Source organism: Penicillium waksmanii (genome assembly GCF_028829765.1).
Source record: "Penicillium waksmanii strain IBT 27052 chromosome Unknown utg000007l:1.0-4314555.0:1.0-4317578.0, whole genome shotgun sequence".
NCBI classification, from domain to species: domain Eukaryota; kingdom Fungi; phylum Ascomycota; class Eurotiomycetes; order Eurotiales; family Aspergillaceae; genus Penicillium; species Penicillium waksmanii.
In genome coordinates, this window is record NW_026643253.1 from 861,049 (window position 1) to 888,768 (window position 27,720).

At 46.8% G+C, this 27,720-nt stretch overlaps 12 protein-coding genes across 12 annotated transcripts; 4 read left to right on the forward strand and 8 right to left on the reverse strand.

The window, feature by feature from the left end:
• Positions 1-292: 292 nt before the first annotated feature.
• Positions 293-1,515, forward strand: N7481_007179 (uncharacterized protein; the record flags this gene model as incomplete). The annotated part of the gene is made up of 3 exons (XM_057266398.1): positions 293-568; positions 623-942; positions 999-1,515. The coding sequence occupies 3 exons, from the start codon at positions 293-295 to the stop codon at positions 1,513-1,515; spliced, it is 1,113 nt and encodes a 370-aa protein (XP_057120599.1).
• Positions 1,516-1,903: 388 nt separating this feature from the next.
• N7481_007180 (DUF1993 domain-containing protein) lies at positions 1,904-2,416 on the forward strand (the record flags this gene model as incomplete). The annotated part of the gene is made up of 1 exon (XM_057266399.1): positions 1,904-2,416. The coding sequence occupies one exon, from the start codon at positions 1,904-1,906 to the stop codon at positions 2,414-2,416; it is 513 nt and encodes a 170-aa protein (XP_057120600.1).
• Positions 2,417-3,362: 946 nt separating this feature from the next.
• N7481_007181 (polysaccharide lyase family 1 protein) lies at positions 3,363-4,773 on the forward strand (the record flags this gene model as incomplete). The annotated part of the gene is made up of 6 exons (XM_057266400.1): positions 3,363-3,562; positions 3,615-3,758; positions 3,805-3,930; positions 3,994-4,090; positions 4,143-4,376; positions 4,435-4,773. The coding sequence occupies 6 exons, from the start codon at positions 3,363-3,365 to the stop codon at positions 4,771-4,773; spliced, it is 1,140 nt and encodes a 379-aa protein (XP_057120601.1).
• A 1,291-nt stretch (positions 4,774-6,064) lies between these two features.
• On the reverse strand, positions 6,065-7,177 carry N7481_007182 (alkene reductase; the record flags this gene model as incomplete). Its single annotated transcript, XM_057266401.1, has 1 exon — positions 6,065-7,177. One exon carries the CDS (start codon positions 7,175-7,177, stop codon positions 6,065-6,067), a length of 1,113 nt encoding a protein of 370 aa, XP_057120602.1.
• Positions 7,178-8,393: 1,216 nt separating this feature from the next.
• Positions 8,394-9,394, reverse strand: N7481_007183 (Short-chain dehydrogenase/reductase SDR; the record flags this gene model as incomplete). Its single annotated transcript, XM_057266402.1, has 4 exons — positions 8,394-8,483; positions 8,622-8,922; positions 8,993-9,285; positions 9,347-9,394. The coding sequence occupies 4 exons, from the start codon at positions 9,392-9,394 to the stop codon at positions 8,394-8,396; spliced, it is 732 nt and encodes a 243-aa protein (XP_057120603.1).
• Positions 9,395-12,960: 3,566 nt separating this feature from the next.
• Positions 12,961-13,611, reverse strand: N7481_007184 (Endomembrane protein 70-like protein; the record flags this gene model as incomplete). Its single annotated transcript, XM_057266403.1, has 1 exon — positions 12,961-13,611. The coding sequence occupies one exon, from the start codon at positions 13,609-13,611 to the stop codon at positions 12,961-12,963; it is 651 nt and encodes a 216-aa protein (XP_057120604.1).
• A 3,027-nt stretch (positions 13,612-16,638) lies between these two features.
• N7481_007185 (uncharacterized protein) lies at positions 16,639-17,351 on the reverse strand (the record flags this gene model as incomplete). Its single annotated transcript, XM_057266404.1, has 3 exons — positions 16,639-16,760; positions 16,885-17,257; positions 17,331-17,351. 3 exons carry the CDS (start codon positions 17,349-17,351, stop codon positions 16,639-16,641), a joined length of 516 nt encoding a protein of 171 aa, XP_057120605.1.
• Positions 17,352-20,194: 2,843 nt separating this feature from the next.
• Positions 20,195-22,676, forward strand: N7481_007186 (uncharacterized protein; the record flags this gene model as incomplete). Its single annotated transcript, XM_057266405.1, has 4 exons — positions 20,195-20,594; positions 21,550-21,561; positions 21,640-21,657; positions 21,838-22,676. 4 exons carry the CDS (start codon positions 20,195-20,197, stop codon positions 22,674-22,676), a joined length of 1,269 nt encoding a protein of 422 aa, XP_057120606.1.
• A 1,442-nt stretch (positions 22,677-24,118) lies between these two features.
• On the reverse strand, positions 24,119-25,765 carry N7481_007187 (MFS transporter; the record flags this gene model as incomplete). The annotated part of the gene is made up of 3 exons (XM_057266406.1): positions 24,119-25,077; positions 25,132-25,438; positions 25,496-25,765. The coding sequence occupies 3 exons, from the start codon at positions 25,763-25,765 to the stop codon at positions 24,119-24,121; spliced, it is 1,536 nt and encodes a 511-aa protein (XP_057120607.1).
• A 779-nt stretch (positions 25,766-26,544) lies between these two features.
• On the reverse strand, positions 26,545-27,087 carry N7481_007188 (uncharacterized protein; the record flags this gene model as incomplete). Its single annotated transcript, XM_057266407.1, has 2 exons — positions 26,545-26,725; positions 27,050-27,087. 2 exons carry the CDS (start codon positions 27,085-27,087, stop codon positions 26,545-26,547), a joined length of 219 nt encoding a protein of 72 aa, XP_057120608.1.
• A 53-nt stretch (positions 27,088-27,140) lies between these two features.
• N7481_007189 (uncharacterized protein) lies at positions 27,141-27,323 on the reverse strand (the record flags this gene model as incomplete). Its single annotated transcript, XM_057266408.1, has 1 exon — positions 27,141-27,323. One exon carries the CDS (start codon positions 27,321-27,323, stop codon positions 27,141-27,143), a length of 183 nt encoding a protein of 60 aa, XP_057120609.1.
• A 12-nt stretch (positions 27,324-27,335) lies between these two features.
• On the reverse strand, positions 27,336-27,599 carry N7481_007190 (uncharacterized protein; the record flags this gene model as incomplete). Its single annotated transcript, XM_057266409.1, has 1 exon — positions 27,336-27,599. The coding sequence occupies one exon, from the start codon at positions 27,597-27,599 to the stop codon at positions 27,336-27,338; it is 264 nt and encodes an 87-aa protein (XP_057120610.1).
• Between the last annotated feature and the right edge of the window lie 121 nt (positions 27,600-27,720).

A 27,720-nucleotide genomic window follows, 5' to 3' on the forward strand; every position in this document is an offset into this window, starting at 1 on the left:
GCTAGTAAGGCCTTGAAATTCTATCCGCTCTGCTGGTAGACTCTTCGTTCCCCAGGGCCTCCGATCGGCGGTTCCTATAGATATTGCCCCGCCATGTCGATGACTATCAACTTTGCTTGAAGCTGATGTTTTCTTAGGTGGAACCTGTACCGTGACCTAGGCATTCCCTTTCTGCTTGTGGTTTTTTTTTGATGTTCAATTTTTCAAGCAAGTTTTTACCTTCCTCAACTCTCACTCTTCTAAGCCCTACTAGCATTTATTTATTCTCTCAAAGAGTGAAGATACCCATAAAATGGCACCCAAAAGAAAATCGGATGCTGCCGCAGAAAGCAGCGCTGCCAAAAAGCCCAACAATGCCACCGGGGACCAGCCCGACGAGCCATCACTCTGGCGACACCCACGCTGGTCAGAAGTCTCTGCTTCTGGAAACTCGGACGCGGCCTTTCGTGAGGCCATGACAAAGCCCGACCAGAACCCCTTTGAATACCTCAATGTGTGCAAACAACTGCTCGAGCAAATCCCGGAGGAAGTTCTACGCCATCGCCAACGCGAGGCCAGTGATGACGAGGTGTGCCCAGTGACCCCTACTAAATTTGCTTCCTAATGCTTACGAGATCTATAGGAAGGAGACCAGGAACCGCCCTGTGATGGTGGCCGGACCTGCTCCTGCATGAAACCGCTCGCCGAACACCCAGAAGCCAAATTTTCTCTTAGCCGGGCTGGCGTATGGCGATTCAACATGATGCGCGAACAACTTCCATATCGAAACCCGGAAACATTTGGAATCCTGATGTTCAGCGATTTTCATACCTGGGGAACGATCGAAGTGATAGAAAACCAGGTATTGGACTTCAATGAGGCGATCGACTGGAGGGAACAGTGGGCAGTCTGCGAAGCCCTTGTCATGTTCCTCGGGGCAGAAGAAATTAATTCCATGGGATGGTATGTGATCACCCAGATTCTCAATTGTGGTCATTGATTAACCAGGCTGATGCTAGGTCGGAGGAACCCGCTGATTTCCTGGCGCTTGTGGAGAATGGTTTCCTCACGATGCTTGCCAAACTCGAGAGCCTCGATCTCCTGAAACCCGACTCAGAGGTGAAAAATCTGGCTGCTATCATGTCCTTGGCTATTGGAAATGCATACGAACTGGCAAATTATGGCCTGGAATTCGAGGGCCTTGACATCAAGGTTTTAGCCTATGCTCTCAAGCACGATATCGTCCTGCCAGAGCTCCTTCGTACGGAGAAGAGCGTCGAGAAACTCTCGGACAAGGCTCGTGCATTCAATCTCCCTGAATATGATGCGAACGACAACGATCCCTGGCAATGGACGAAGACTTTGAAGAAGTACACCCCAGCGGGAGAGGGGAAGAAGATGGGCGGGGACAAGTATGATGTGACGAGCTGGACATCGGCCAAGCGCAAGAAGAACAGTTCAGATCGCAAGGACCCTTGCTCGAAGGAAATGATGGCAAACATCAAGAAGGGAATGGTCCTGTCACTAGCTAATTAGATGAGTGGTTCAACACAATCGGGAATCCGTCAAGTCTTGATGCGAGAATAGATAATCCCACACATTAATGCGAACAGATTCATCCAGTCCAAGAACTCTATCTTAATGTGGGAAGGTCTATTTCTGTGATCAGACTACTCTAGCCGTAGATGGTTCGTGTACCTGCGCTTATCCTGCTGTCTTTCACGTGCTGATCACTAGTGCTTATGACCCCTCAATCAAGGCCCCCCATCGCCAAATCCGCAGTAATCCCGACACTAGACCTATAAATCAATTGATCGGCACACCTCGACACGAACATGCAAACTCTTCCTCCTCGCCCTAGACACAAAGCAACCTGAACCTCCATCCATCTTCGAAGCCAATCCAATCCAATCCAGCCGGAACAATGGTCTACACGATCTACGAAGGCTTCGTCCTCCAAACAAAGCGATCCCTAACCACCCTCTCAGACATCCTCCACAAGGCCCAAGAACAGCCTAATGCCTCAGACCTCCCATCCGCCCGCCTCTACGCCGACATGAAATCTCTAAGCTACCAAATATTCGCCTCGACCACACAAACACTCATGGTCCTGGCGAAATTGAACAGCACACCGTTCCCCAACGAGGACTCGAGCAAAGATTATCTATACACATACGAAGAAATGCACACTCGCATTGACGAGGCCCTCAAGGCTCTCGACGCCACCGACAAGGATTACATCGTCGAGCACTGCGAGGATGTCACGCCTGCCCCTCTCGGCCCCGATCTGCAGCCCTTTTCGGGTGTCGCTTACGCTGGTATTTTCCAAGCGAATATCTTCTTCCATGTCACTACTGCTTATGGGATCTTGCGCAAGGAAGGTGTGCCGCTTGGAAAGAAGGATTATATTCTGCCGTTTGTTATGATTCAGGAATAGAGCTTTGAACGGAGGTTTCATTTAGTAGGGTTTAATAGGAACCAAAAGCAGAAAAATATCATTTTTTGATGAGTGGATCACCTCTGAGGCTGAAGAGCAAAAGCTAAAGCGTTTCGCAAGGAAAAAATCGTAGTACTGTTCAGATCAAGCTTGGCTTATCACGCCAAGTTTGACGATCGGCTCATGTCCGAGTCTTTTGCCAAACACCCCACATGGAATACCATCCTATTTGATATTGGTCAACTTTGTTTTAGTTTATATATTCAAGAACTTGTATAAAAATCATACGATAATAGAGAAGCCACCACGCTAGCAGAATGTGGCGCAAGACCGGCTATAGTGAATCGCCGAATCTTCCTCGTATGATCTACAGTATAAAGCATTTATTTTGCAATAGATCCATGCATGGCAACTAGTATTTAGTTATTCTTCAGCCCAAGAGCTGCATACCGCCAAATTCCCTGTGAGAGAAAGTTTCCAGCTTTCGAATTTGTTCCACAATCTTCCATTGGTGCAATCTGTTGCCCCATACCTGCCAAGAAGTTGCAATAAATTAATCCGTCCTTTTTACCCTCAAGCTGCAGAGTATAAGACGCTAAATGAGTTTAAAGTTCAAGCCTGTTCACCACTGATCAGCCATTTGCGGGGCTGCAGATTGTCACCTTCGAAGACCATTTCTCCAATCCACCAATTAAGGAAAGTGTACCCAGATTCATTGCCCAGATCCCTATGAAGAGTGATTTTACTCAAGGATTCCTTTGCTGAGTGGCTTAGCTTCAGGTGCTACCTCCACGGAGGCGAATTATTCCGTACTATGTGTCATGGCACGATCAATACAAAAGAAACTATAAAAGGAGCCGGCGATGGTCATCAGTCTTGCAGAGAAAATCAGATTGGCACTCTGCTCAGATCCGGGAATTGAACTTGCGCAGCAACACCCGCAAAAATGAAGTGCCAAATCCTATTTCTTGCTCTTGCAAGTTATGTACGCAGCATTAGTGCTGTCGGTGTCTCCGGCGCTGCAGAAGGATTCGCAAAGGGTGTTACCGGTGGTGGAAGTGCAACGCCCGTTTATCCCAGTACCACCGCCGAGCTTGTATCTTATCTTGGAGACAGCTCTGCTCGTGTGATCGTGCTGTCGAAAACGTACGTTGTTTAGAAACTTTGCCTTGTGCAATACTGACCCTATGATTTCTAGATTCGACTTCACTAGTACCGAAGGTACAACGACAGCGACTGGATGCGCGCCATGGGGAACCGGTTCGTCGTGTCAGTTGGCAATTAACCAGAACAGTTGGTGTGACAACTATCAGGCCAGTGCTGCCAAGGTCTCCGTCTCATAGTATGTGGATATCTGTTCCGACCTATTTACAAACTAACGGTTTCAGTTATAACGCCGGCGTCCTTGGCATCACAGTGAACTCGGACAAGACCTTGATTGGATCTGGTTCTAGCGGTGTGATCAAGGGCAAGGGGCTGCGAATTGTCAGCGGCGCAAGCAATATCATTATCCAGTGGGTGTGCACTCTGTAATTCTATATTTTTGGAAATTTGCTAACGACACTTCACTCCGACAGAAATATTGCTATTACCGATATCAATGAGAAATATGTTTGGGGAGGTGACGCACTCACCATCAACAATGCTGACATGGTCTGGATTGATCATGTTACAGTCAGTCGCCCGCGAAAATTAATCTTACACCCGCTAATACTAATTATTGCAGACCGCACGCATTGGCCGTCAGCACCTCGTCCTGGGGACCGACGCATCGAAGCGCGTAACTATATCGAACAACTACTTCAACGGCGTTACAAGCTACTCGGCCACCTGCAACAGTTATGCTTACTGGGGCATTTACTTCGCTGGATCTAGCGATTTGATCACCCTTAAGGGCAACTATATCTATCACTTCAGCGGTCGCAGCCCCAAGGTCCAGGGCAATACCCTACTTCATGCCGTAAGCCTTTCCACATTTCTACCTCTTCACTGAAATCACACGCTAACCACCGTTCCAGGTCAACAATTACTGGTATGACTCCACAGGCCATGCCTTCGAGATTGGATCTGGCGGCTATGTTCTCGCAGAGGGTAATGTCTTCCAAAACATCGCCACTATTGTTGATGGTACTGTCGAGGGACAGCTGTTCACCTCGCCGGATGCCACCACGAATAAAGTCTGTTCGACTTATTTGGGACACGTTTGCCAGGTTAATGGATTTGGAAGCTCAGGATCTTTCAGTCAGTCGGATACGAGCTTCTTGGTCAACTTTAGTGGTAAGAATATTGCGTCGGCGGATACGTATAGTGTGGCCCAGAGCAGTGTTCCTTCGAACGCGGGAGTGGGAAAGCTATAGTCCTTTGAATTCAAGTTCCAAGGCTATTGGTTGTTTATCATGATGAGATAATCGAAGCCATTCCAGTATTTTGCGGTGACATTCAGAGCTTCCGAGGTTTATGCTTTTTTCCCTTGTCTTTTGGTAACAAAATCGAAGAAAAAAAGGAGATATCGTATGATTATAATTGCACTTGAAATAGTTGATCACTGCTCGGCACTTCTATTATTATAGCCTTATTTCTACACTATTTTTTATTTACATTTAGAATAAATGTAAATCATATGATTTTTATCCAATGTTCCGCTACCCCACATTTAATGTGTACAACGTTTCGGTATATTATTTAGATCCGTTAAATTTTCGGCGTTTTCTCCTAAAAATTTAACCAGTGCTCTGTTACGAGGTCTTCAAAAAATGGCCGCTTCTAAGCCTATTTTCTGATTGTTTTTCTATCGTCCACTCTTAGTATCTTTATTCTCTGCTCTATATAGAGAGATGCCATTTCCCGCAATTCAGAAATATTGCCACATTTCTGCGCATACCACGCCCACTTGTAAACTAATCCAGCCCAGCTTTAAAGACAGTCTTGCGATTTCGGTCGATATGGCGTAGCTAACCTCACATGTGGAAAGAGTGTCCGGCATATTTCCCAGTGCTCACATTCAACATTCGGAAATTTAGCATGTAGATTATAAATGAATCGTTCCTTCTAGAAAGTCTTTGACTCGCCATGCTAATTTTTGTTACTTTCACTAAGTAATGCTCTCTCTTTATTACTATGGCATATTGTTTCCTCGATGAGAAAATCCTGCCGCAACTAAGCGCCATCAGATGCCGAGAGGAGCTTTGACCGGAGCCATTTCGTTAAGGACGCGATCACTCCGTCAGCTGTGGTCCAATTCTGTGAGCTCCAAAACTGTCAATTTTAGTGCTAAATCATGGAAAATTATGTAATTGAACAATTGGAAATTTGGTCAGCTCATACACTTGAGACCTTCGAAACGTACTATTGCTGTGTTTTGAGCTCACTTGCGGATGAACGTTATCTCGGCGAGGGTCGGAAAAAATTCGCTTTTAGCTATTTGCATTTACATATTGAGCAAGAAGCTAAAACCAGACATAAGAATTGGTTCAGCTAGTGCCAAAATCCTTTTAACTCGACTGACGAGCTAGGAAGGAAATTAGAAAAGAACGTCGCGGTTAGGGCAATAAGATATCCCGATAGCTGAAACAAATCCAAATTGCGATAAGTCAAGGTATCCATTGAAAAATCAAGCGAATACATGATGATTGGATGAAAGGAAAGAGGTTACAGATGCATCTGGCTGTCCCCCGCGAGGAATTCAGGACTGAAAGGGTAGTCAACGTAGCCGCGACTGACTTTGGGTGTGTAAAAGCTTGGTCGGTCGTACTTGTTAAGATTCATGTTGTGCTTGATGCGGAAGGGAAGGTCAGGATTAGCGAGAAAATGTCTACCCAGAACAACGGCGACATCGTTGTTCCAGTACTCTACATCAACCGCGTGTTTCGCAGATGCTGGAGAAAATCCACCAGCCACCAGGACTGGAGAGGTTTGTCCCCATATCTCGAGCGCGAACTCAATCCCTTCTGTCTTTTCAATATCGACGTTGTTGACGACTCGCGATTCGATTACGTGAAGATATCCTAACTTCAACTCTCGCAATTTTTCAATGAGATACGAGAACTGAGGAATAGGATGAGCCATTCGCATGCCTTGAAAGGTACTCCACGGACTGATTCGGTAGCCGACTTTTTGGGCCCCGACTGCTTGGGCAACTGCAGCGGCGACCTGGACGGGAAATCGAGCTCGGTTCTCGATACTTCCACCCCATCGATCCTCTCTCTGATTGCATGTGTCCTGTAAAAATTGGTCCAGAAGATAGCCGTTGGCGCCATGAAGCTCGACACCGTCAAAACCTGCTCGTATAGCATTTTGCGCCGCCTTGACGAAGTCAGCCGTAGCAGCCTCAATCTGGTGCTCCGACATTGGGATCGGGATGCATGCATTATCCGTCAGCGGGATCGGGCTGGCCGACAAAGTACAATGACCAGCCTCCTTCCTTATCGAGGCTTGATCTGCGGCGCGACCCGTTGCAATCAACTGGGCGAAGATATAAGAACCTCGAGCATGCACTGCATCTACAATTTTCTTCCATCCCTCTACTTGGGCGTCGTTCCACAACCCTGGTGAGTCCGGGAAACCGCCGTGGCTAGGTGAGATCAAAGTAGCTTCTGTGATGAGAAGAGTTCCGCGAACAGAGGCCCGCTGAGCATAGTATTCAACAGCCATAGAAGACTGGACATGATTCTCGTCGGTGCGGAAGCGGGTCATCGGGGCCATGACCACGCGATGTGCCAGGGTAACATCGGCTATCTGAAGAGATGTGAATAGCTTCGACATCGTCGCTGAGCAATTACTGTGCCAAAGTGGTTATTTTTGCCGGTAGATTACAGACGTGGGCAAGATTTATATAACTGGGAAAGGCCACTATCCATCAAGAAATTGACAGCTCCAGGAACGTGATGGGTTTTAATTCGGCTCTATGCAGTGTCGCCTACGTCAACGACTTCAGGCAAAAAGCTATAACCAAGAGGTGATGCATGTCCCGGGTGCTGAATAATCAACCTCGATTATGCAATGTGGGTAACGACGGTATCCTACCGTGCCTCGGGTGGGTATTAGGTTATTTTTTCAAATTATTAATTGGAATGGGGGTCATATTGAGAGCATTTCAGCTTGCGGGTGGGGATATCCAGCAGTTTTGTCAAAAGCGGAGAAAGTGGAGCCGAATCATATTGATGACACTATCATTTTTTCCTTATTCATATAGATATTGCATTTTCACAAGAATAGACAGGCACATCACCGAATTGAGATAAACATAATCTGCCCAGCTTGACGGATGTCTGCAAAAATAAAATCTGAACCTTATATTTATGATCCTATTCCTGAGAAACACCATTCAATGGAAGTTATGGGAGAAATTAGCAATGGCACTGCGCCGGATTTAGAGAAGATCACATTAATATCTTTTATCTTCTCGATCTAGCGTCTAAATCTTGCATTTTTTATATTCATTTGTCCTTGTTATAATGAAGTAGGGCTGTATGCGACGACGGTTTTGGATGAAGTTTTTTTTTTCAATTTCTCTAATATGGAAGAAATTCAAGCCAATGTTCGAGGGCTAGGTCCTCAGGTTCCAGTTTTCGTGGCTATGTATAGCATTTGCGACGACTAGCAGAGGTAGGCATAAGGCTGGGTTGTTTCATACGTAGCCAAACTTACCTCGGATGAAAGACGAATCAATCTTATTCGGGCAAGAGTTGTCAAAAAGCGAAATGGAAAATTCAACAAGGAGCGTGAAGCCCTTTAAAGTTTTATTCAAATTAAGGTGTAGTTCCTCCTTGATGAAGACACTGTATTAAAATTTGGCTTGAAAATTCGAGGCGTTACTTAAGGCCCCTATTTAAGAATTATGGAGCTTACATCACTAACTTGTTTTCCAGGGAGGGGAGGGGGCTTCTCTATTAGAAACCCTTCGTATTTTTTTGATGGCTATCAAGATATACAGTTCATACTTTAAGCCAAACCGGATAAACCTTCCAGGTCCGATCAACTACCACTTTTCGATGTAAGGTCGTATTTCGAGCTCAAACGCAAAGGCGGAGCGTGGTTGAGTGTGTAAATGCCAGTATGTATCCGCGATCTATTACCATGTCAGCTAAGGCTCAAAACTTCATCGCGATTGTTAAAGTAGATCTATGGGTGAATTTTGCTTTCTCTCAAGAAGGCCAGGGTCTAGGGATGAATGCAGCTCTCTCATAGGATCAGCAGGGAAAATTACCGCATCAGGGCTCACTTTGGCATCAGGGACTTCGTCCAAAATGCCTCGAGCACTCGGACTATCGATGACACCATCAACGACAACATGTGAAATATGTAGACCTTGAGGTCCAAACTCACGCGCAATGGACTGTGCCATAGTGCGTAGTGCGGACTTTCCAGACGCTATGGCGGCGAATTTTGCGGAACCTCTCCAGCTAGCTGTGGCGCCTGTGAAAATTAAAGTTGGAGAATTCACAGATCTGCCGACAGCGTCTAGAAGCCTCGGTAGTGCAAGCTGAGCAAAATTGAAGCCACTCACCCTAGCAATGGATCAGTTGCGTTGGCACTGTGAGGCAAGACCCAAGATCTTGATGTTTTCTCAAAACTTACGCTGGTTTTAGTCCGTTGCAATAGTCTTCCTCTTTCAACTCCAAGAAATTTTTCCGAGCGGAGCCACCCCCGGAGTTGAAAACGGCCGCAACAAGCATGTGGTTGGGAAATTCGGACGCAATCCTTTCGAACGCGAGAGTAACACTGCGAGCGTCAGACAGGTCCGTACTGATTCCCAAAGCCGAGCCACCAGCCGAGCAGATTTCTTGAACGACGGGCTGGTAACTGGTGGCATTTCTGGAAAGCAAGACAACAGGGTAAGATTTCGCAAATCGTTTCGCGATTGCAGATCCCTAGATGCGCCATTTTTAGTTGGCACAGACGGCGGCTTAAGAAAAAAGCCTAATTACTTACGGCCCCGGGTCCAACGCCGGCGATAACTGCAAAAGCTCGACAGGCCATGACAGATTCCGATCGTAAGGGTTTTTAGATCCGATGAACGAGCTATTGTAAAAGTATTCGTCTGTTGGTTCCCTTTACAACATTTTGTAGCATGTTTTGCAGTCATCGGGGTATGGCGGCAGATTTGTAAGCTTCTAGCCACCGCCGAAACATCTGGTACCCATCCCGCTACTTTGCTCAAACGCATCCAAGTATTGCCTCACCAGGGCTTCGAACTAAGTAGAGATTCGTGAATTAAAGTGCCCTTTGCCATCCGGCTAGTCGGAAGCGAAACGACCTCGATTAGGTCGCCCCCGAAATCGCGAGCTGCGCTTATGACCAAACAAACCTTGTTGTGTTGTTGATTACGGAATCACATACCCACTTGCCACCCTCTTGGTTCTGAGGGAAGGAGAAGAGGGGAGCGGCCCTGTTGATAAAGCGGCCACAATATGTCCCCGTTGCTAAATTTCGTGTCGTCGCACCTCTGCCCTTTCGAGTCGATAGCTTTTCCGTCATCTCTACATCAAATCCTCTTCATCATGTCGGAACTATGGGAAACCGCCAAAAGACGTATCCGCATCTTCGTTGGTTCCTGGGAAAGAAGTCTTCTCGCGGCAAAGACTCATCTAGACGATGAGTATAACTTTCCGCCCGGAAGATACGCAGGACAGCCACGCCCTTGATCTTCTCAGCTCTCAAACCGGAGAAACCAGGCCTCGAAATCATGAATAACTACCATCCTTCCACGCGTAAGGTTATCCCGAAAATCAAACGGATAAATAAGATGGCAGCAAAAGCTCATTGAACGCTATTCACAGTTTTATCTTCGCCGTTTTCGAAAGGAGATTCGATGATACTTCAAAGTCACGCAGAATTGCCACGCGGCTGATGAAATGGTGTCGGTTCCTACTGGGGTTTCGTGGTCGTGGGTGAAAGTGCTCAAATAGTACGCTGAATTCGTCAACCTTCACATGCGTCGACTGGAAATTTTCACCTAAATATGTATATAAATAGTCATGACAATAATTGAGTATTGAAAGCAGTCAAATAATTAAGATTCCAGGAAATCAAGGATGGGCATATTGCCAAGGCGTTGTTATGAGGTATTTTGAGCTCCAGACCATGGTTCAATCTCTTTCAGCTAAAATTCATCTATAATAGAAACCATTTTGGAGTAGAAATTATACTTGGCTTTGTAGAAAAGATTCTTATTCTATGATACTGAGCTCGAAAGCGCTGCTTTGGCTGGCACCCGGCGAATATCAGGTCTAGTTCGTGACCTGTCGAGATCGGACGAGGGAGAGCCGCTGTACAAACACCAAATGGAAAATGAATATCATTGGCTTAGAAAAGAAGACCAATTCTCTGGTCAACCTATGCAAGAATGAGAGAGTAATTATCGGTCCTATATATCAGAAAAAGTATCTTAAGTCCTCGTTCTGCTGTCCTTGATATAGTGTTTTGACATAATGTGAAGCACATCCTAAAAAGTCCACAAGTCATTATTATTGCAGCAAAGATGAAATAGCTCATTCTTTCACATTTTCTCTTGGTCGGAAAGCTTCGTTTGAATCACGGCTGCGTCACGGGTTGCAAGTCCCGAAGATGCTTGTTTGCTTTGCTGTACATTATCTCGCCTTCGTCATTCCAAAGGCTGTCTTCAACGCCTGTAGGGGATAGTATCCTTCATCCGAGACGTAATGAATGTTTTGAGCTAACCGAAAGCCTCTGCGACTAACCCCCGGAATATTTTGCCATCTACAACGGCTCCAAATCTTCAAATTGAAAGATTAACAGAGATTCCCAGGGACATGTTTCAACAGAGAAAAGTGGACCTTACCCGTAGCATTTCATATGCGGAAGTGATTTATTCAACAACTCGTGAACTGTATTTGTTTTGTCACATAATCCGCTTTCCTGTTGTGTTAAGTAGACCCACGCCTGGACAGGGGTGATCTCGTTGCATAGCAAAAGCTCTTCTGAGAGAGATAACAGACGCTGCAAAGCAGCTGTTGAAGATTCCCAAGTTGTGCCGTCGCTTGACATTTCCATCCGAGGGTTAGAACAATCCACTAACGGTCCGGACTCTGTCAGAGCGTGACCACGAGGCTCAACGGAAGGTTCGTAAACCGAATACATATGAGGGATGCAAGGGCGTTCAAGCCTATATGTGAACTCTCAGCTGCTCAGTCCAACTCTCCCATAGTCGAAGGAAAACTTTACTCTAAAATGAAATCCACTCCAATCTGAGAAAAGCCTTCACCGTGAGATATTGAGAGTTTTTGTTTCCCTAAAACAAAACTAGAACTTGGAAATGCCTCTAGCTCATGATGACCAGTGGAATCTTCATAAGCTTGAAAAGGCAGTTTTCCACTTTTGTCGCAGCCGTATAGTGGCCGGCGTAGGTTTCTGTCATCTTCCTGATTCGGCGCCCCTGAGCATATTCGAAGGTCATCATTCATGCGAGAATCACTAGTGAATATGTCATCAGATGACGGCGAGGTACCTCCCATGGTAAGAGACTGGTGCCGATGTGGATCTTCAGGGACTTCGACGCCATGACGAATGAGAGTGCTTTCAAGTAAATCGTTGTAGCTTTTGATTTTTTCAATCTCTTCCAACAGGGCCGTATCGCGGGAACGAAGTTGCAGAACCTCTTTCTCGAGAGACGTGAAATACTTGTTTTTCCGCTCACGGTGGTTTCTATGTCTGATAAGCTCATTTGTGGTGGCTCCGAGAGGGAGGTGGAAAAATCTCACCGTTGAGCCTTCCGCACCTGTTCACGGCGCCTGGAAGCATTATTTGGCTGAGGATGCGTGGATTCCTCAGAGTCAGTCACTGTATACGCCGAATACACCCCGGTTAATATTCATAATACAGGGTTTTGATAACTCGGGTTATACCGGCGTTTCGAGCGGTTCTGTCAAATAACACCTGGGATAGCCTTACCCTTTGTCTTCCAACAATCGCTTACGAAGGTGTAAGCGCTTTCCATAATTTTCGACAACCAACCTGAACCCCCATCTCCAATTTTTACGAGCGGAGAATCAGCGTGATCTGTACAACTTTAAGATCTCTAGTGGATTTGTCATCACCCGGAAAAGTTGGGAACTAATTGCGCAGATGCACGGATCCGAGGGAAGTGGAGCCGGACCAAGAGTTATGATGATGCTATCATTTTCGCCCGTTCTAGTTAGATATAGTCGGGAATTAATGACCGGTAGTTTCTTACCCCACGACGGGAATTCTCCGCTGTGACATGAGGCCAAACGGGTACTGTAGCGAATGCTTTCTGGAATGTCATTTGGGATTTTATTACAGCCTAGACTAGCAGTCATAGTTAAAGGCCAGCGAGTCTGAATTGGGAAACAAGAAGTGGGAACGAACATCTTTGTCGACCCTTGGACTAGGTCTGTGACGCGATTTAAGCATCAGTAGGATGCCAACCTCATTTGCTTCAGAAAATCCGAGTGGGATCGATGATCTGAAATTGATTCTTATTGTTGAAGAAAAGAGTCACAATAATTTGCTTCCCCATAGCAGAGGGGCGCATGGCAATTTCCCCGCCTCAATTGCCAACACTATCAGACCAGGCCAGGGTAATTACTCCTTTCGATGACATTTTCCAGCTCCCGAGCGGCTCTTCTCACGACGTCTAATCCCTCAACCTCGTCATCCAGAAAAGCAGTTGCTTCGAACATATGGCCTTTTCTTTCAGCTAGGAAAAGCTTGGCTTTTTCGCCAAGCAGCTTAGCAACATAAATTGCGACATCTTTATTCACATCATCATCGTTATCACCCTGGACGATAATTGTAGGAGGCCAATCATTCCACTTGTTGTGCCGCTCAGTTGCCCAATCGAATCCTAGATCCACCCCTTCTACCATTTCGACGTACATGTTTTTGTTCACGAAAAATTCGTAGAGCTTACGGCGTTGATAACTTCTTGCATCCGTAGAAGACATTGTCGCTGGCTTGGTGGGGCGAACATAATTGTGATTTCTCATCGAAGACGATGGAGTCAACATCTCGGGATCGAAAGCCCATTCGTCATAAGCAGGGTTGTAACCAACGGTCACCGCGCCCGAGAGATAAGGAGTAATGTCCGCTTGCGCCAAATTCTGATCAAGTTTGATTGACGAATTGAAGAAAGGATGTTGAAACGTCAAAATGCCACTAATCGAGAAAAGTGCTAAAGGCGGCGGCTGCAGATGGTGGATTGCCACTGCAGCCATGAACGCACCTTCTCTAAGTTAGAAAGATCATCCAGACTGCCAGAGGGTTTGAAGAAGGCTTCCCACCTGCACTTGCCCCTCCTACAATCAGATGCCTTTTTGAATCTCCCAACTGCCCGGCGAATTTATATGCAGCCTTGACGTCTTCAAGTAAGCCACTTCCGTTCACTTGTGGGAGTAAACGGTAGCTTGCACTCATAAGAGGCCATTTGTTTCGATAGCATAGCTGCATTGGGTATGGTTATCTGATTAGTCCACGGCTGCGTTTTGGTTTGTCTTAAACCAATCATACCTGTTGGAGCCAAGGGGGAACAAAACGCCGATCACCGCCAACAAGTCCACCGGCATGGAAGAAAAGGAAAACAGGAGCATCGACGGGATAGCCGGCTGCTTCATATACATCACAATGGAGGGGAATATTGTGGATTGCGTAGACAAACGTAGTTTTCTGAAGAGGACTCATCGTGTAAGAGTTGCTGGATCTTGCGAAATTTAGGAGAAACAAATATTTTTGCTGTGAGAGCTCTGCAAAGGGTAGTGGACAAGGATTTCTCGATATTTCGGCGTCTGGGAAAAGAAAAAAGCAGTTTCGATCGAGGCACGGCAAACAGAAAGCTTCAAGAATTTCACTTCGTAAAGTGCCTTCGACAAATTATGTTCCAGGTCTCGATTGGAAAATCAAGTTGAGAAACTGTTCACTAAGAACTTGAACATGCTGAATAATCCTGAAAGCTAATAACGGACTAGTTAACTACCACCCCTCATTAGTTTGTCAGTTCATTTACGACAGTTAGTCAATGCGCGACGCCTTCTTCCGGTGAGACTTTTTTTTCCTAACCCCAAGCGGAATTTTCTTGTGGGGTCGGCAAAAATAGTTATTCGTAAAAACTTGAGATAATCGCATTCGCATTCGCATTCACAGCTCACAGACTATGAATAGTGCCCCGCCGCCCAGATAAACTCCTACCCAATCAGGCAACATGTGTCACGTACTGTCTATTTATCCAAGTCGCGTCTGAAGTCGATCACTTCTTTTCCTGTCAACGTTTCCAATGCTAGTACTCCACATATCATATAGCCCAATGTGCCCCGTAAGCCAAAGCACCAGAACCAGTTCCCGCCATTTTCAGATGATGACTGGGTGCAGCCGTAACAGCCCGAAATGGTACTCTCTAGGTTTGGTGAGTTCACTCAGCCAGTTTCCTGGAGGCAATCCCAAATCAGCCTAGCCATGCCTATACATTACGAGCTGAATTACATGCTCGATACTTTGCTTATTCCGGAGACCTATGAAATTGACACTAAAGCTCCTAGGGCCGTGGGCCATCGTGCCCAGGACCTTTCGTACTAGTTCCTAGGTACAAGGGGGACCTAGGAGTGCGATATATTGCTCCTAGGACCGTAGCATTGGCTCCTCGGAATGCTATCACTAGCCCCTAGGACCCACAATGTATCTCCTAGGGCACCTTCGCACCCAGGAGACTTAAATTCTGCATAGATTATCCCGATATCTTTTGGTTCCTGGGAGCAAATCAGAGCCTTGCTGCTATTCTTCAGGCTTTGGAGATTTTATAGGCTCTCCTAGATATCTAAGTTCAAATTAGTAATGTCCTAGGAATAAGTTTTCCAGGCCTTATTTTTAAATTTTAAAATCATAAAAAAATAGTGTAAGATGGGAATGCTCGCTGGCAGTCTGTCAAGCAGACGGGTCGATCACAAGAGGACAAAACCACCACACTCGCAGAGTGCAGGAGAGAGTAGTAGTAGACAAAGCGTGACGTTATCGAGATGCGACTAGCAAGACATTCTAGTCTTCATGGACAGGCGATATACCGATACCGCAACCTCAGCCTCAGTAGCCTCCGCAGGAAGAATAATTCATAAGGGGGAACATGCCTGTTGTTATTGATACTATCGAACGAACGCTACTTATTCTCCCGAAACTAAATGGCTGCCTTGTTACTAATGCCCCAATCACCTGACTATGGGATACCGGTGTTGAGAGCGGAATTCCCCATTACAATAGTTATAAAAACTAAGGAACGACTAGTATTTCTGTAATATTTAATCCCTGCTTCTTGAAAGCGACGACTCATCCATACTTAGAGCTAGATGGCTACTTCCGATTCAGCCTTGATCAGCGCCGAATCTGCAAATAACTGTGAATAGGACCGTCTCAGCGAAGAACTGGCGTCAGTTAGCGAAATCAGTTCTTGAGGAAGCGGAATCAATGTTAATACGGCGGATATTGCAAGGCTTAGCGACGATGGAGGCCAGTGACGAAAAATAGACCGATCGATCAACGGCATTGCTATCTGTATCGGGTGGTTGAATCATATCGGGACGGTCATCATACTGTGGGAAATCAGGGCCTGGTAGCAGGGATAAGTATGGATGAATGTAGATATAAGAAGGGTTCAAGCTAAGCTTCATCGTTAGCTAGATCTGAATTCTCTAAATCTTGCATCTCAAATCGGCCGCACCTTTTCCGGGAACTTTACTCCGATTACATAATTCTTTAATCACGAAGAGTCCCATTGGGTCGTCCTTACTATCGCTGTGGCCAAATTCGACGGCAGTGGCTACGAGTGTCTTTCAATATCACGCAGTCTGGAAAACCCACTACTCCGATGCTTGTCGGCGGGTACGTAACTTGGGAGTACATGATCGGAGCTCTCACTGTCAGGGCCTTGACTCTGCGAAGGTGAATTGCCCCACCAGCATGTCATTTGGTTCCCTTGTGGACGGGAATTGCGGCTCGTAAACCTGGAACGGAAGCTGGCCGCTATGTAATGGACGGTTGAGATGACCAGTGACCGCAGACACGGTAAGGACGCAGTAATAATCACTATATAGCTTTCAATAAGACCCCAGCGTATTAGGCTGGCAGTCGCCCCCGTAATGTTAGCGCTAGCAATTTCCTCAAGAGTTACAATTTTGACTAAAGAAGCCGCCGTTCCCCTGAATCGATTTAGCGTGATCAGATTTATTTTGTCAACGGCGAACAGTACCAAAAGCAGGATTTACTCACAGTAGCCCAAGACCTATCAACACAACAAGGCTAATCTTTACCTTGAGTCGAAGATTAAGCCTCCAGAAGATAAATGTCGGGATTGCGACAAGGTAAAGATCGACGGCAGTGTTGAAGGCTATTGATCAGGGGGCAGTCAGCCGAGTTGATGAAGTGGTACATTATCCAGGGGAAGTATACAGGAAAGAGAACAACAGCGGCGATAAAAAATAATTTGATTGGAAATGGAGGGGAAGGCATACCGCTCTGGAAATAGCCATACCGTATCTGACGGTCAGGAGGCCCACATTCACTGTTGATGGCTTTGTTCCAGATCGTCCGCACATTCTTACAGCTGGTAAATATCAGGATGATAGAAACAGCGTTAATGACCACCTCCAGAGTTGCAAGGGTCGACAAGATAATGCAATGTTTCTTCTCGCCCCCTAGTATGGCCAGCAGGTAGATGATAAAGGCCACGCGGGCTGCAGCAGTGCTGCCAATGACACACGCCTGAGTGATAATATAGTATTTGACTGCAAGGACGGAATTTTCCGAGAGAAGTACCTGCATATCTTGCCCGTAACCATAATGCACAGCAACCGTAAACAGGGAGGAGGCGGTAATGGCTAGACTCTGGGGAGAACAATGAGAGTGAGTCAAAAATGAATTAGAAGTGAAGCACATCCCACGGCAGCAACCCACCTACCCAGGCAAATAGCATGACCATATCGTCCACACGTAAATGACCGATCCTCGCCTTGGCGAAGACGCGCAAGGCTATTACTACTGTGGCTAGACCCCCCCTAGAACCCAAAATAGGACGACAAGGCCTTGCCCTCTCATTCTAAGGAGATGTTTGGCGGTTAATCAAAAGGACAAATTCGGAATCGTGTGAAGAGCTAGAAAAATTAAGGACAGCATTTCCTTATAAAAAGGAAGTCAAGAGCCCCCAAAGCATACGTTTTGGCATTTTTTTGCCACATAGTTTCTTTCCAAGTCTCAAGGTTTAGTTCGGACTGAGGCGCTTAGCCGCAAACCTGCTCTTGCCTCGGACCGGTATCCGAGGGCGAAACCAAACTACCATGCTTACAGTTTTTCTCAAACTATTATAGGAAGCTGAGACATTATAAACTAGTAATCTCCTCGGGCGAATGCGTAACGAAGCGAAAACAAGAGAGATTAATCTTCAGAAGACAAATATTGATAGGGGAAAGAATATAAATCATGGAGCAGGTAAAAAATACCTGGTAGATGGTTAAGATACACGCTGTGACGACGCCCTATTGCCAATGACACCACTTTACCATACAAAACACAAAAGAAAGTTGTCATCGAAGATGACTTCTATCTAGGCGGTAAGTTACCGCTCCATGTCTTGACAAAAGCGTAGCCGTGGTCTATGACGCCACCATATCACCTGCTTCTCCTCTGTCTGGTGTATCGGATTTCTCGCCTAGGCGTCATTATTATACCACTAGATCAAAGGATACTGGGCGAAAACCTTACAACTGACTACAGTAATGTCTTATTCTGGTACTTTCCTTCTGCGAAGGGCTAAAGCCAGATCGGTTCAATATCAACTAGGCCATCATGCTGTTTCCAAAAGCTTTGGAGGAGAGAGGGAATAGAAGAAGCAACAAGGTACGGGTCATAGCAGAACGGAATGATGCGTTGAAAGGGTGTCTTGTAGTGAGAACCGGGTCAGTTTGACTTGTTACAGCGGATATTGTGTGGATACAATATGAATCGTGTAACCCGTAAATCTCCGAACCCTCCCATCTATGGTGTGGCATTTTTGCCGTTTGAAACAACACAAATAATAATCTATCGGTCATTCTAGATATATAAATTATGTGGCTGAGCCCGCTTAACTGCGCCTGAGTTAGGCTATCTTCAAACTTAGAATCTCGGTCTTGCCTGCGGGTGACCATTGGAGTGTCGCTCCGTGACCCTCGTTTTGAGGTTCAATAGTCCAACGTTTTCACCAGCAGCGAGGGCCCAGGCCAGGCGCGACTCTCTTGAGCCGTGGGTTACCAACGGGTAGCCAAACAAGACAAACAGCAGGAACTCGTTGCCTGCATATTACGTGTAGATCTCACAAGTACGCACGTTTCTTACTTAGAAGAAGGTGTGGTTGTGGTTTCGGTGCTCTCCTTATACCACACAGAATCCTAAGTGTAGCTGTCCGAGGTATTGGCTACATGCGAGGGAATGCGAGTTGTATTCACGGGTCAAATGCAGGAGGCAGTTTGCTCAATGGCAGGCTGTGCCATTAGCCGATGTGGTTGCCAAGAACGGGCTATCCAGGGCGATTAAGGCTGCACTTTCACGCGTCAAAGCCATGGTACCAGCGCTGTCACATCACCTAGACTGACTTGGCTTTTTTTTCTTTTGCTCAAAGTTGGGTGAGAGGTACTCGCAGCCGGGGCAGGACCGGGATCCAGATTCCGGTTACTCCCCGGTGTTAGTTTCGGCTCCACCCTACTATCTTGGACCGATTTGGGATCACTTTTTCATAGAGGGAAAGTCCGCTCTTCACTTTCATTCTTCTCGTCGCTCTCTCATTCTATCTAGATGGCCCCAGCATTGAAATTCACATAAAGCACCTTTCACGCAAGCTATGCGCTCATCAATTTTCACGCCGCAACAATAGAGACAGTCACGCACCCGCTTATTGGAAGTATACAAAATCTGTTCTGTTTTTCTATCCGATCAACATCAGGTACATCTAACTCGTCATTCGCTTGATACTGTATCCCAATAAATTTGAATTTACTACATGGACTCTATTCATGTAGACTGTTCCCATCAGGTGGTATCTCGCCTCTCTCATTTCTTGTTCTATATCCTTCTGCGTCTAAACATCAACCTGCGTCAATTCGGTTCTTGTTGTATCCTCCATACGATTTCTTCCCGCATAAAGTTCTATTTGACGTCTAGTGCACAATGGGCTTAGCTCGTCATACAATTAGGACTGAGACCTCTAACATATTGTCAAAATGGAAAGCAATACGGTAGTTGCTGTAGTAGGCCTTCTTGAGTGAGCTCAACCTTGGGGGCGGCGACGGAGTTTACCCAAACCAGGAAAAGCACTGCTGCCGAGATAAGCAGAAACAATATCAGCAAGTCGCAGGATCGGTTGTCAATAGTGACAGTAGATTAGTCAAATCAACTCGCGGATTTCGCGAAATACAGTTGTTCTTTTGAGGTGGAGAAAGATGGAGCTTTTGAGGTTACGTATTTCCCTTGGGGCGATTCATATCAGGCAGGGAGATTAGTTCACCTTCTGTTTGGGCCTGTTGATATGTTTTGTAACAGGAGTGCCCGTATAGCTATAGAAATACAAGAATTACTTGATGATTAGCGCAGTGGAATCAAAATGGGAGAATGCCCAGAAGGATGAGACGTGAAATGAGAAACGCCTTGCTTATTTATGTAGCATTCATGGCGGCCGGATCTGCTCTTGGACCTGTTCTCGCTGGCCTCATCGGAACGGGGATGGGCGATTGGCAATGGTACTTCACGCTCCTGGCGATTCTTTCCGGGGCCATTATGCTGCTTTGAATTTTGATGCTATGTGAGACCACCACAATCTCACTATCCGTCGACTATTGCGACCGGTCTGAGGTACTAGCGTGCAAAGAGGGTGCAGAAATTGCTGAGCATTCCGAAAGCATCCCAAACACACAACAAGAGGTTATTCTTTGGGATGTATGGGTGTCGCGGTCCTTTAAAGTTCGAAACTCAGACTGGAATCGAGACGAAAATGCATTTCAGTATGTATACCAGCCATTCTTGATGCTTTCTCAGCCTGCTGTTCTCGTGACGACTATTGTATTCGGCCTAACGATTGGATGGACCGTTGCCCGCTCCTTTGTCTTTTCCAATGTCTTCCAAGAGCCACCTATGTTGTGGACTGCAAGAGCTATCGGCTTTTTCAATATTGCTCCTTTGACTGGACTGATTGTCGGTCGGTCTCCCAATCGGAGGCATCTTGGCGGACAGCCTGTCAGCTCGTTCTGCAACGCGACAATTAGGGATCCATATCCCAGAAAGCCGGCTCCTTTTAGTCACTGTAGGCGGGGTTCTTAGCCCTGCTGGTGACTTCATTATCGGCCTTACCATGAGTCACCACACTCATTGGATTGGACCAGCGTTTGGATGGGGTATGCTCTCGCTGGGTCTAGCTGCTTCTGCAAATATTCTTCTCACCTACACGGTCGACGCTTATCCTTACAAAGCTGCGAACATAGCATTACTGGTAAATGTCATCAAAACCCTTCTAGTATTCGGTGTCTCATTCCGGTCAATGGATTGGTATCTCCGTGATGGTCCTCTGAAGTAGTTTGGTGTTATGGCAGGAGTTTTATGGGCAAGTTATTTGCTCGTGGTTCCATTATATTTCTTAGGTGCAAAGATTCGAGCTCGCTCCCAATTGTGAACAAAGCGCCACATACATGGGATACGAAATGACAAAGAAATTAAATAACCGATTGTAGTAAACAATTTTCCTGCGCTCTCGTATCCCATAACAGAACACCTTTCGGACGCGATGCAACATATATTCATTATCCGTCTAGCAATGAAGGCTTCTTCAATGGGGTGTACCAAGATGCAAACACCAACTGGTTGATATTCCATGGCTATTTGTTTGTTTGTTTGCTATCGTGTGCCAAGCGTCTGCCAAGACACTAGTATGAACAAGGAAAGGAACAAGGCTCTAATACGAGTAGTACAACTCAAGACTCAGGGGTAAAAATAGTTGATCCGGCCGTGGGGGCCATTTATGGCCTGCTCACAACACGAATTTTGACCTTACGAATAACAAAGGTGTTCCGATTACGACTGCTTGTTAACATCTGCTATAATCATGTCAAAGGAAAAAAGGCCCGGTCGCGGGAAGTCGATACATAACCCATTCCCAGCCTCACTGGCTAGTAAGTTCTTTTTCTATTTTTTAGGGGGGGGTTAGGGTTAATCACAAAAAGTCCCAATAATACTGACAACCTCATCAGGCGAATGCGAGAAGGCTAGTATGATTCTTGACTCGTTCATCAATCCTCGCTATATCAAGCTTGACATCGGAATTCCGCACAAGATTCTTGCCAAAGCAAAGGTCATCTCATTTACATATTCAGAAGTTTCTTCTACTAGGCTGACTTTCCATGATTCATGTTTGTAGGGCCTTGTCATCCTGACTTCTTTACGAGCAGGTTTTCTCGGCTCCGCTCGCTTGGGGTCTGGCTTGATCGTCGCTCGCCTACCTGATGGCCGCTGGTCTGCCCCATGTGCTCTGATGACCGGAGGGGCTGGGGTTGGGGGCCTCTTTGGCTTAGAGCTGACAGATTTTGTTTTTGTTCTTACAAGCGATGAGGCCGTGAATGCGCTGGCTACATTTGGTTCGTTAACTTTGGGATTAAATATATCGATGGCTGCCGGCCCTATGGGACGTACTGCCGAGGCAACTGGTACAGCTAGTAGGAAAGGCGTGGCGAGCATGCTCTCATACTCTAAGACTCGCGGCCTGTACGGCGGTGTCTCGCTTGAAGGCGGAGTCCTGCTGGAACGGGCCGATGCAAATAAGAAGATTTATGGACGGAAAGTCACCGCAAAGGAGTTGCTCCGTGGGGACATCACGCCGCCCCCAGAAACTGCGTCACTTATGCGGACTCTGAACTCGCCGTGTTTCTCTTCTGAGCCTGCTGTTGTGTCTCCGGTTGAAGCTACTACAGATAATCGTCCGAACAATGTTCAGACGGAAAGCGTGGCGTTACCTTCTCAAACGCCATATGTGCCACCCACGGGAACCTATGAGCCCAATGGCCAGATTTCTCCTCAAAGGGCTGAGCTGCATACTGACCCTCCATCTGATACCTTCGAACTGTCAGGTGGTGACCCGCAGGACAGGCCCGTTGAGTTGGAGTCTACTGTTTCACCTTTATCTCAGCTACCTCCGCAAACTACTGGCGATACCTGGCCGCCATCTGTATCACCGCTATCCGCCTCGGATATGCCTCATACCCCACATGAAGCTACAGCCCGGGGGCCTTGATAGTATATAGTATCGGAAGTTTTCTTACCAGCAGCAGTTCCCGCTACTCTAAATGCTTTGATAATGAATACCATAATCTACTATCTAACTCATCCCTCGAAACTCGCTATATGTGTATCATGATGATAGTATAAGGGGATGAGACACTCTACAAAATGGGCGGTCCTTTTAGCAGCACTCCACAACTGTGGCTCAATTAGGAAATAGAATGTTGGATGAAATTGGATTGAATTAACCCTAGTAGCTCTCCAATTATCGAAGCACAACTACAAGCCACACTCTATTTTCAAGTCAGACTTGAGAGACACATCCTCAGGAACATTTTCCCTCTGACTTGCTATACTGAAATATTTGCAAGGACGGACCCCAAATATAAAATGAGAAGGCGATGATGGTCTTAAAGCAACTAAAACACAGTGGCAGTTTATCTTTAGTGTGATTTGTCTGGCAGTGCGTGGTTTCTTCGCTCTTGGTATCGTTTTAATAGTTTACCTCATCCCGGTTCTGGGTATCATTTTTATAAAGGTGTTTCTGGATTCGCTCATGCCAGATACAACTATTCAATCCTCCCAGTTCATTGGCAGGAGAAACTAGCTGATTATTGACGGATGGCCAGCACACTGGATTTGAACCTGCCCAGTGCCTTAGCTAGCTTCATAGCACACATACAACCGAGGGCCGCTTGCTTAAACAGTTGGACCATTCTCAGCTTTAATATTTGCTATCCCGTGACTTTTATGAACCCTATGTATCGTTTTAGGAATCCTTCAAATTCGATATGCTGCAACTATTGTAGACTAAGTTAGACTTACTATCTAGCCGCGGATCCTTTCAGCAGCGGTACCAAATGAAGAACGTTGGAATGATGATGCAATATCTATCAGTACTAAATAGAACCACTTTACTAGTACATATTGGTAAATCTATGATTTTTATCTCTTAGTCTACTACCTTTACCTAGCAATTCCCCCAATTTTCAACATAACCACGAACAAGACTCTACTCTCAGAGACTCGATAGAAACATATCTACCCACGAAGATTCCGCACTCGGATTCACTATATTGCAATCATATCATGGACATCCAAACATACAATGAGAGGGTAATGATGCTCTTGGAGCACACTTTCAAGCTGATTGAACCGACAATTCTACTTATCGGCGTTGTGGGGGTTATTATTCCAGTGTTTGCTTTTGTGATTTTCTTTCTACTTGCGATCTTTTTTCATCTTCTCAAGATCGGTTGGCAATATATTCCTCCGTGTCTTTCACAATTCATTTACTCGTGCCGACCCGCTACGACAAACGAATCTTCCCACGACCACAAGAGATCTCATTAAGCCAGAAATGGCCTGGAGGATAGTTCAACTTGATTTGAATCTTTCCTGTACCTGGCTATTTTTATAAACAGCCCTGGAAGCACACAACAACGAGCCACTTGCTCAACCCCTAACACTCCCATCCACACCATTATTTTCCAACTTCCTCCTCTCCTTCTCCTCCTCCCTCTCGATCTCCCTCCGAATCCTCCTCTTCCTCCAAACAATCCCATACCTCGTCATAACCCAAAGCGTCGGCGAAGCCGCAATAGAAATAAGCGCCAACGTCGTAAAAGCCCACCCCCACCCCATAGCCTCTTGCATAGGATTAATAGCCGCAGAAGCAGCCGCACCAAGCTCACAGCGCATAAGATTATTCGCCGCCGTAGCTGCAGCCGAACTCCCAGGCCAAAGGTCCACCATAAGCGCATTTAAAATCTGAGAAGTCGCATTCAAAGCCCAACCCGAGAGAAAGAGCAGAATAACCGGCGCCGCAACGTGAACCTTTTTCCCGATTACCCACCCGAACGCGATCATGAGGATATTACTGGCATAGTATACCGGAATAGCGAGTTCGAGGCGAACCTTTTCGATATTGAAGTCGCTGATGTCTTGGTGTTTGTTTCTTTGGACGGGGAGGCCGGCGCGCTTCGCGTGACGACGGTAATTCCAGTCTACTAATCGGCCGGTCGTGAAGGCTGAGACTATCCCTCCTGCGCCAATGGGGATGTACATCAGCGCTGTTTGGATGTTGTTGTAGTGGTAGACTTCGTGGAAGGTTGTTGTTGCGCCTGTCATTACGGCGTAGAAGCCGGCGTACATGAGGCCCGTTGTCAGGAGGATCGCGCCGGTTTCCAGATCCGTGGCGACGCGGAGGGTAGGCATTGGTGAAGGGAAGCGGAAGGCGTAATTTTTTCTCGCGTCGGCGATTTCTTGGGTTGAGACTGAGCCGCGTCGTCTTCTGTTACGGTGTCGGATGTAATCGGTCACGGACATGCTGGGTAGTGGTGGTGGGATCGATCCGTCGCCGACGACTTTCCGACATGTCTCTGGTAGGAAGAGGATGAGGAAGATTGTGAAGACTCCGGAGAAGATTAGGAGGAACCAGAATATCCAATGTCAGTTTAAATATTGACTTATTAGTCCGCCTATAACGGGGGACAGCGACGGGCCTAGCATTGAGCCGAGAGATGCGAATGCGATGTATGAGCCTCTCTCTGCGGATGTAATGGTATCCCCCACGAGGCCGTTTGCCAGGGCCACCGTTCCACTGCTCCCGGCTGACTGGATACATCGGAGCACTAGGAGTGCCGCATAGCTATTTTGTAGAGCGAGTCCGAGGTTGGCGGCGATGTAGATTGTGAAGCAAATGATGTACGAAGGGCGTCGACCGGCGGTATCTGAGAAGCCGGCGATCAGCATGGGCGCGAAGCCTTGTAGAATCTGGAATAGTAGAGTCTGTCAGATCTGGAAGTAGAAAGGTACAGGGGTGGTACTCACCAGATATGTTGTTATTGTCAAGTTGATTTTTGAGATGGAAACGCCCAGCTCGTTCGAGATCGTCTGTAGCGCAGGGAAGTAGATACTCGATGACAACGGCGAGAAGAATGCAGCGAGAGATCCGGTAGCCACGATAGCCCTCTTTTGACCGACTGTAAAGACTGAGAAGTCGCGTTGTTCGGTGGTGGGATTTGGATCCGGGGCAAGTTGTGCTTCTTTGCAGTCTTCAGCCGCAGCTGCAGGGTGGGATGGGGTGTTCTCGCTGGTCATATTGACGATGGCAGCGAGCCCCCCTAGAGCCTCAGTGTTTGTAGAGGTGCAGAAGTAGTCGAGTAAGGGGAATAGGAAAAGATGTTGTCTTTTGTTAAAAGTTGATAGTCAAATATTGCAATAGTCCCCGGTGGATGACTATGCCTTTCCGGTACCGGGATAAACCATGGCAACTACATGATGCCAGTTCACGGGATGGAAGAAGGCAAAGGAGGTTAGAACATTGTATAGTGTAATCCGAGACATGAAATATTCCACAAAAGCCGTTAACGCATGATTCTCCAAGGATTTTTTGAAGTTCCCATGACAGAAATGAGACTGGTGAGTATCCTACTTCATCCCGGTACCGGCAATGTACCCGCAAAACAAGGAAGCATACATCATCAGATAGGAGAAAATATCCAATCCACGATATTAAAAAAAGGAAAAAAATGAAGAAAAACTCCCTTGGGCAACCCGATGGACATATTCACTTCGTACACGTGTCCGAACCCCGAACCACGAGTCTGACATGTAGCACATTGCATTCCACTGCAAGGGTCGCCGCCATCCTGCGAGGATATCCCATACTGCCACTCATTTTATTTCGCCTTACACCGCCTTCCGGCCGACGCGCCCAATACGAGATGCAGTAAATCCCCGCAAGACCCACATCAACAACGCCTCAACCACAGAAACTGGAGAAATCCAACCTCTATTTGCAAAGTGAGCCCAATTTACTACTGTCCAGGCCAAACACTGACTAGAAACCCCCAGGAAATGGCCACATACCACCAAATTCACGCACAGCGGGACTGCTCAATGACCAATGAAGACAAGCCCAGGATTTCAATCATGGACTTGAAGCCGGACCAGCTACCCTCTCCCTTCATGTCAAATTTGACAAGGACTTCATGATCCCGGTAAAATATATCGGTAGGGCGATTGTCTTCGTCTTCCTCGACGCTCGTAAGAGAACCCCTTGATCGGTTGCGTTATGGACCTGGAAGATGTTATCCTGGAGTATCCGCGTTCCCAATCGGCTACATCCTTCAGTGAATGTCCTTTCCAACGCCAGCATACGCCGAGGCATACAGCATCGCCAAGCTGAGCAGGAACGTGTCCATTTCGCTGTCCGCCAGGCCCTACATCCATGATCAAGCACGAATCTACAGATCCATCCAGAAATGCGGAAAGACGCAGTCCGAGAGCGATTCAATTTTCGACCCGTCTTCGACCGCTTGTTCGGTGAAACCGTCTGCGCTATACGAGTGCATCCCCTGAACCCGAACCTCCCCTACGTACCAGTCTGCCATAGATCGGACGAGCATCATACCATCCATCGCGAAGACCCATGTGCGAGCAAACGTTCCCCGAGTCTTTTGTCGCCGGTCCTTTAGCCCTGCGAAGAGTCGGATCCACCCCACTGGGCGAATCTCGTGTTCATCATCTCATGGTCGACCTCCAAGACCAGCCGGGTAGAGCAGCAGTAGTACCGGTCGACTCCACGCTCCTCATCGCGATCGTACTGTTCCAGAACTCCGGTGACAAGTCGATATACTCGTCCGGGTTGACACATCGAGGGGGGAGGCTATGGTCGTTCGTGGGGGCGTGCAATCGAGCCTTTCTCCGAGCGAGCGAGTGAATTCATGGCCCCGTGAAACTGCTTGCGACCGGCCTTTTTCAAGGCATTTTTATCCGCTTTTGCTGAATCGATGCTGGCATTGCTTTGCTGAGAAGAATGTTCGAAGATACAGGGTTCATCGAGGCTGGTGAGTGGGTCATGGATGTGGGAGAAGGATGCGATGAGAGGCTGGGACTGGCTGGGACCGGCTATAGTTCTACCGGGCAACATTTCGAGTTGTGGAACAGTGTTTCGATGTACGATGATGGTAAGAGACAAGGACAACTTTTGGGTAGTAGAAAATAGATTCAATTCACTGGTCTACCTGAAGGCTAGAACTAGAGTCTACTAT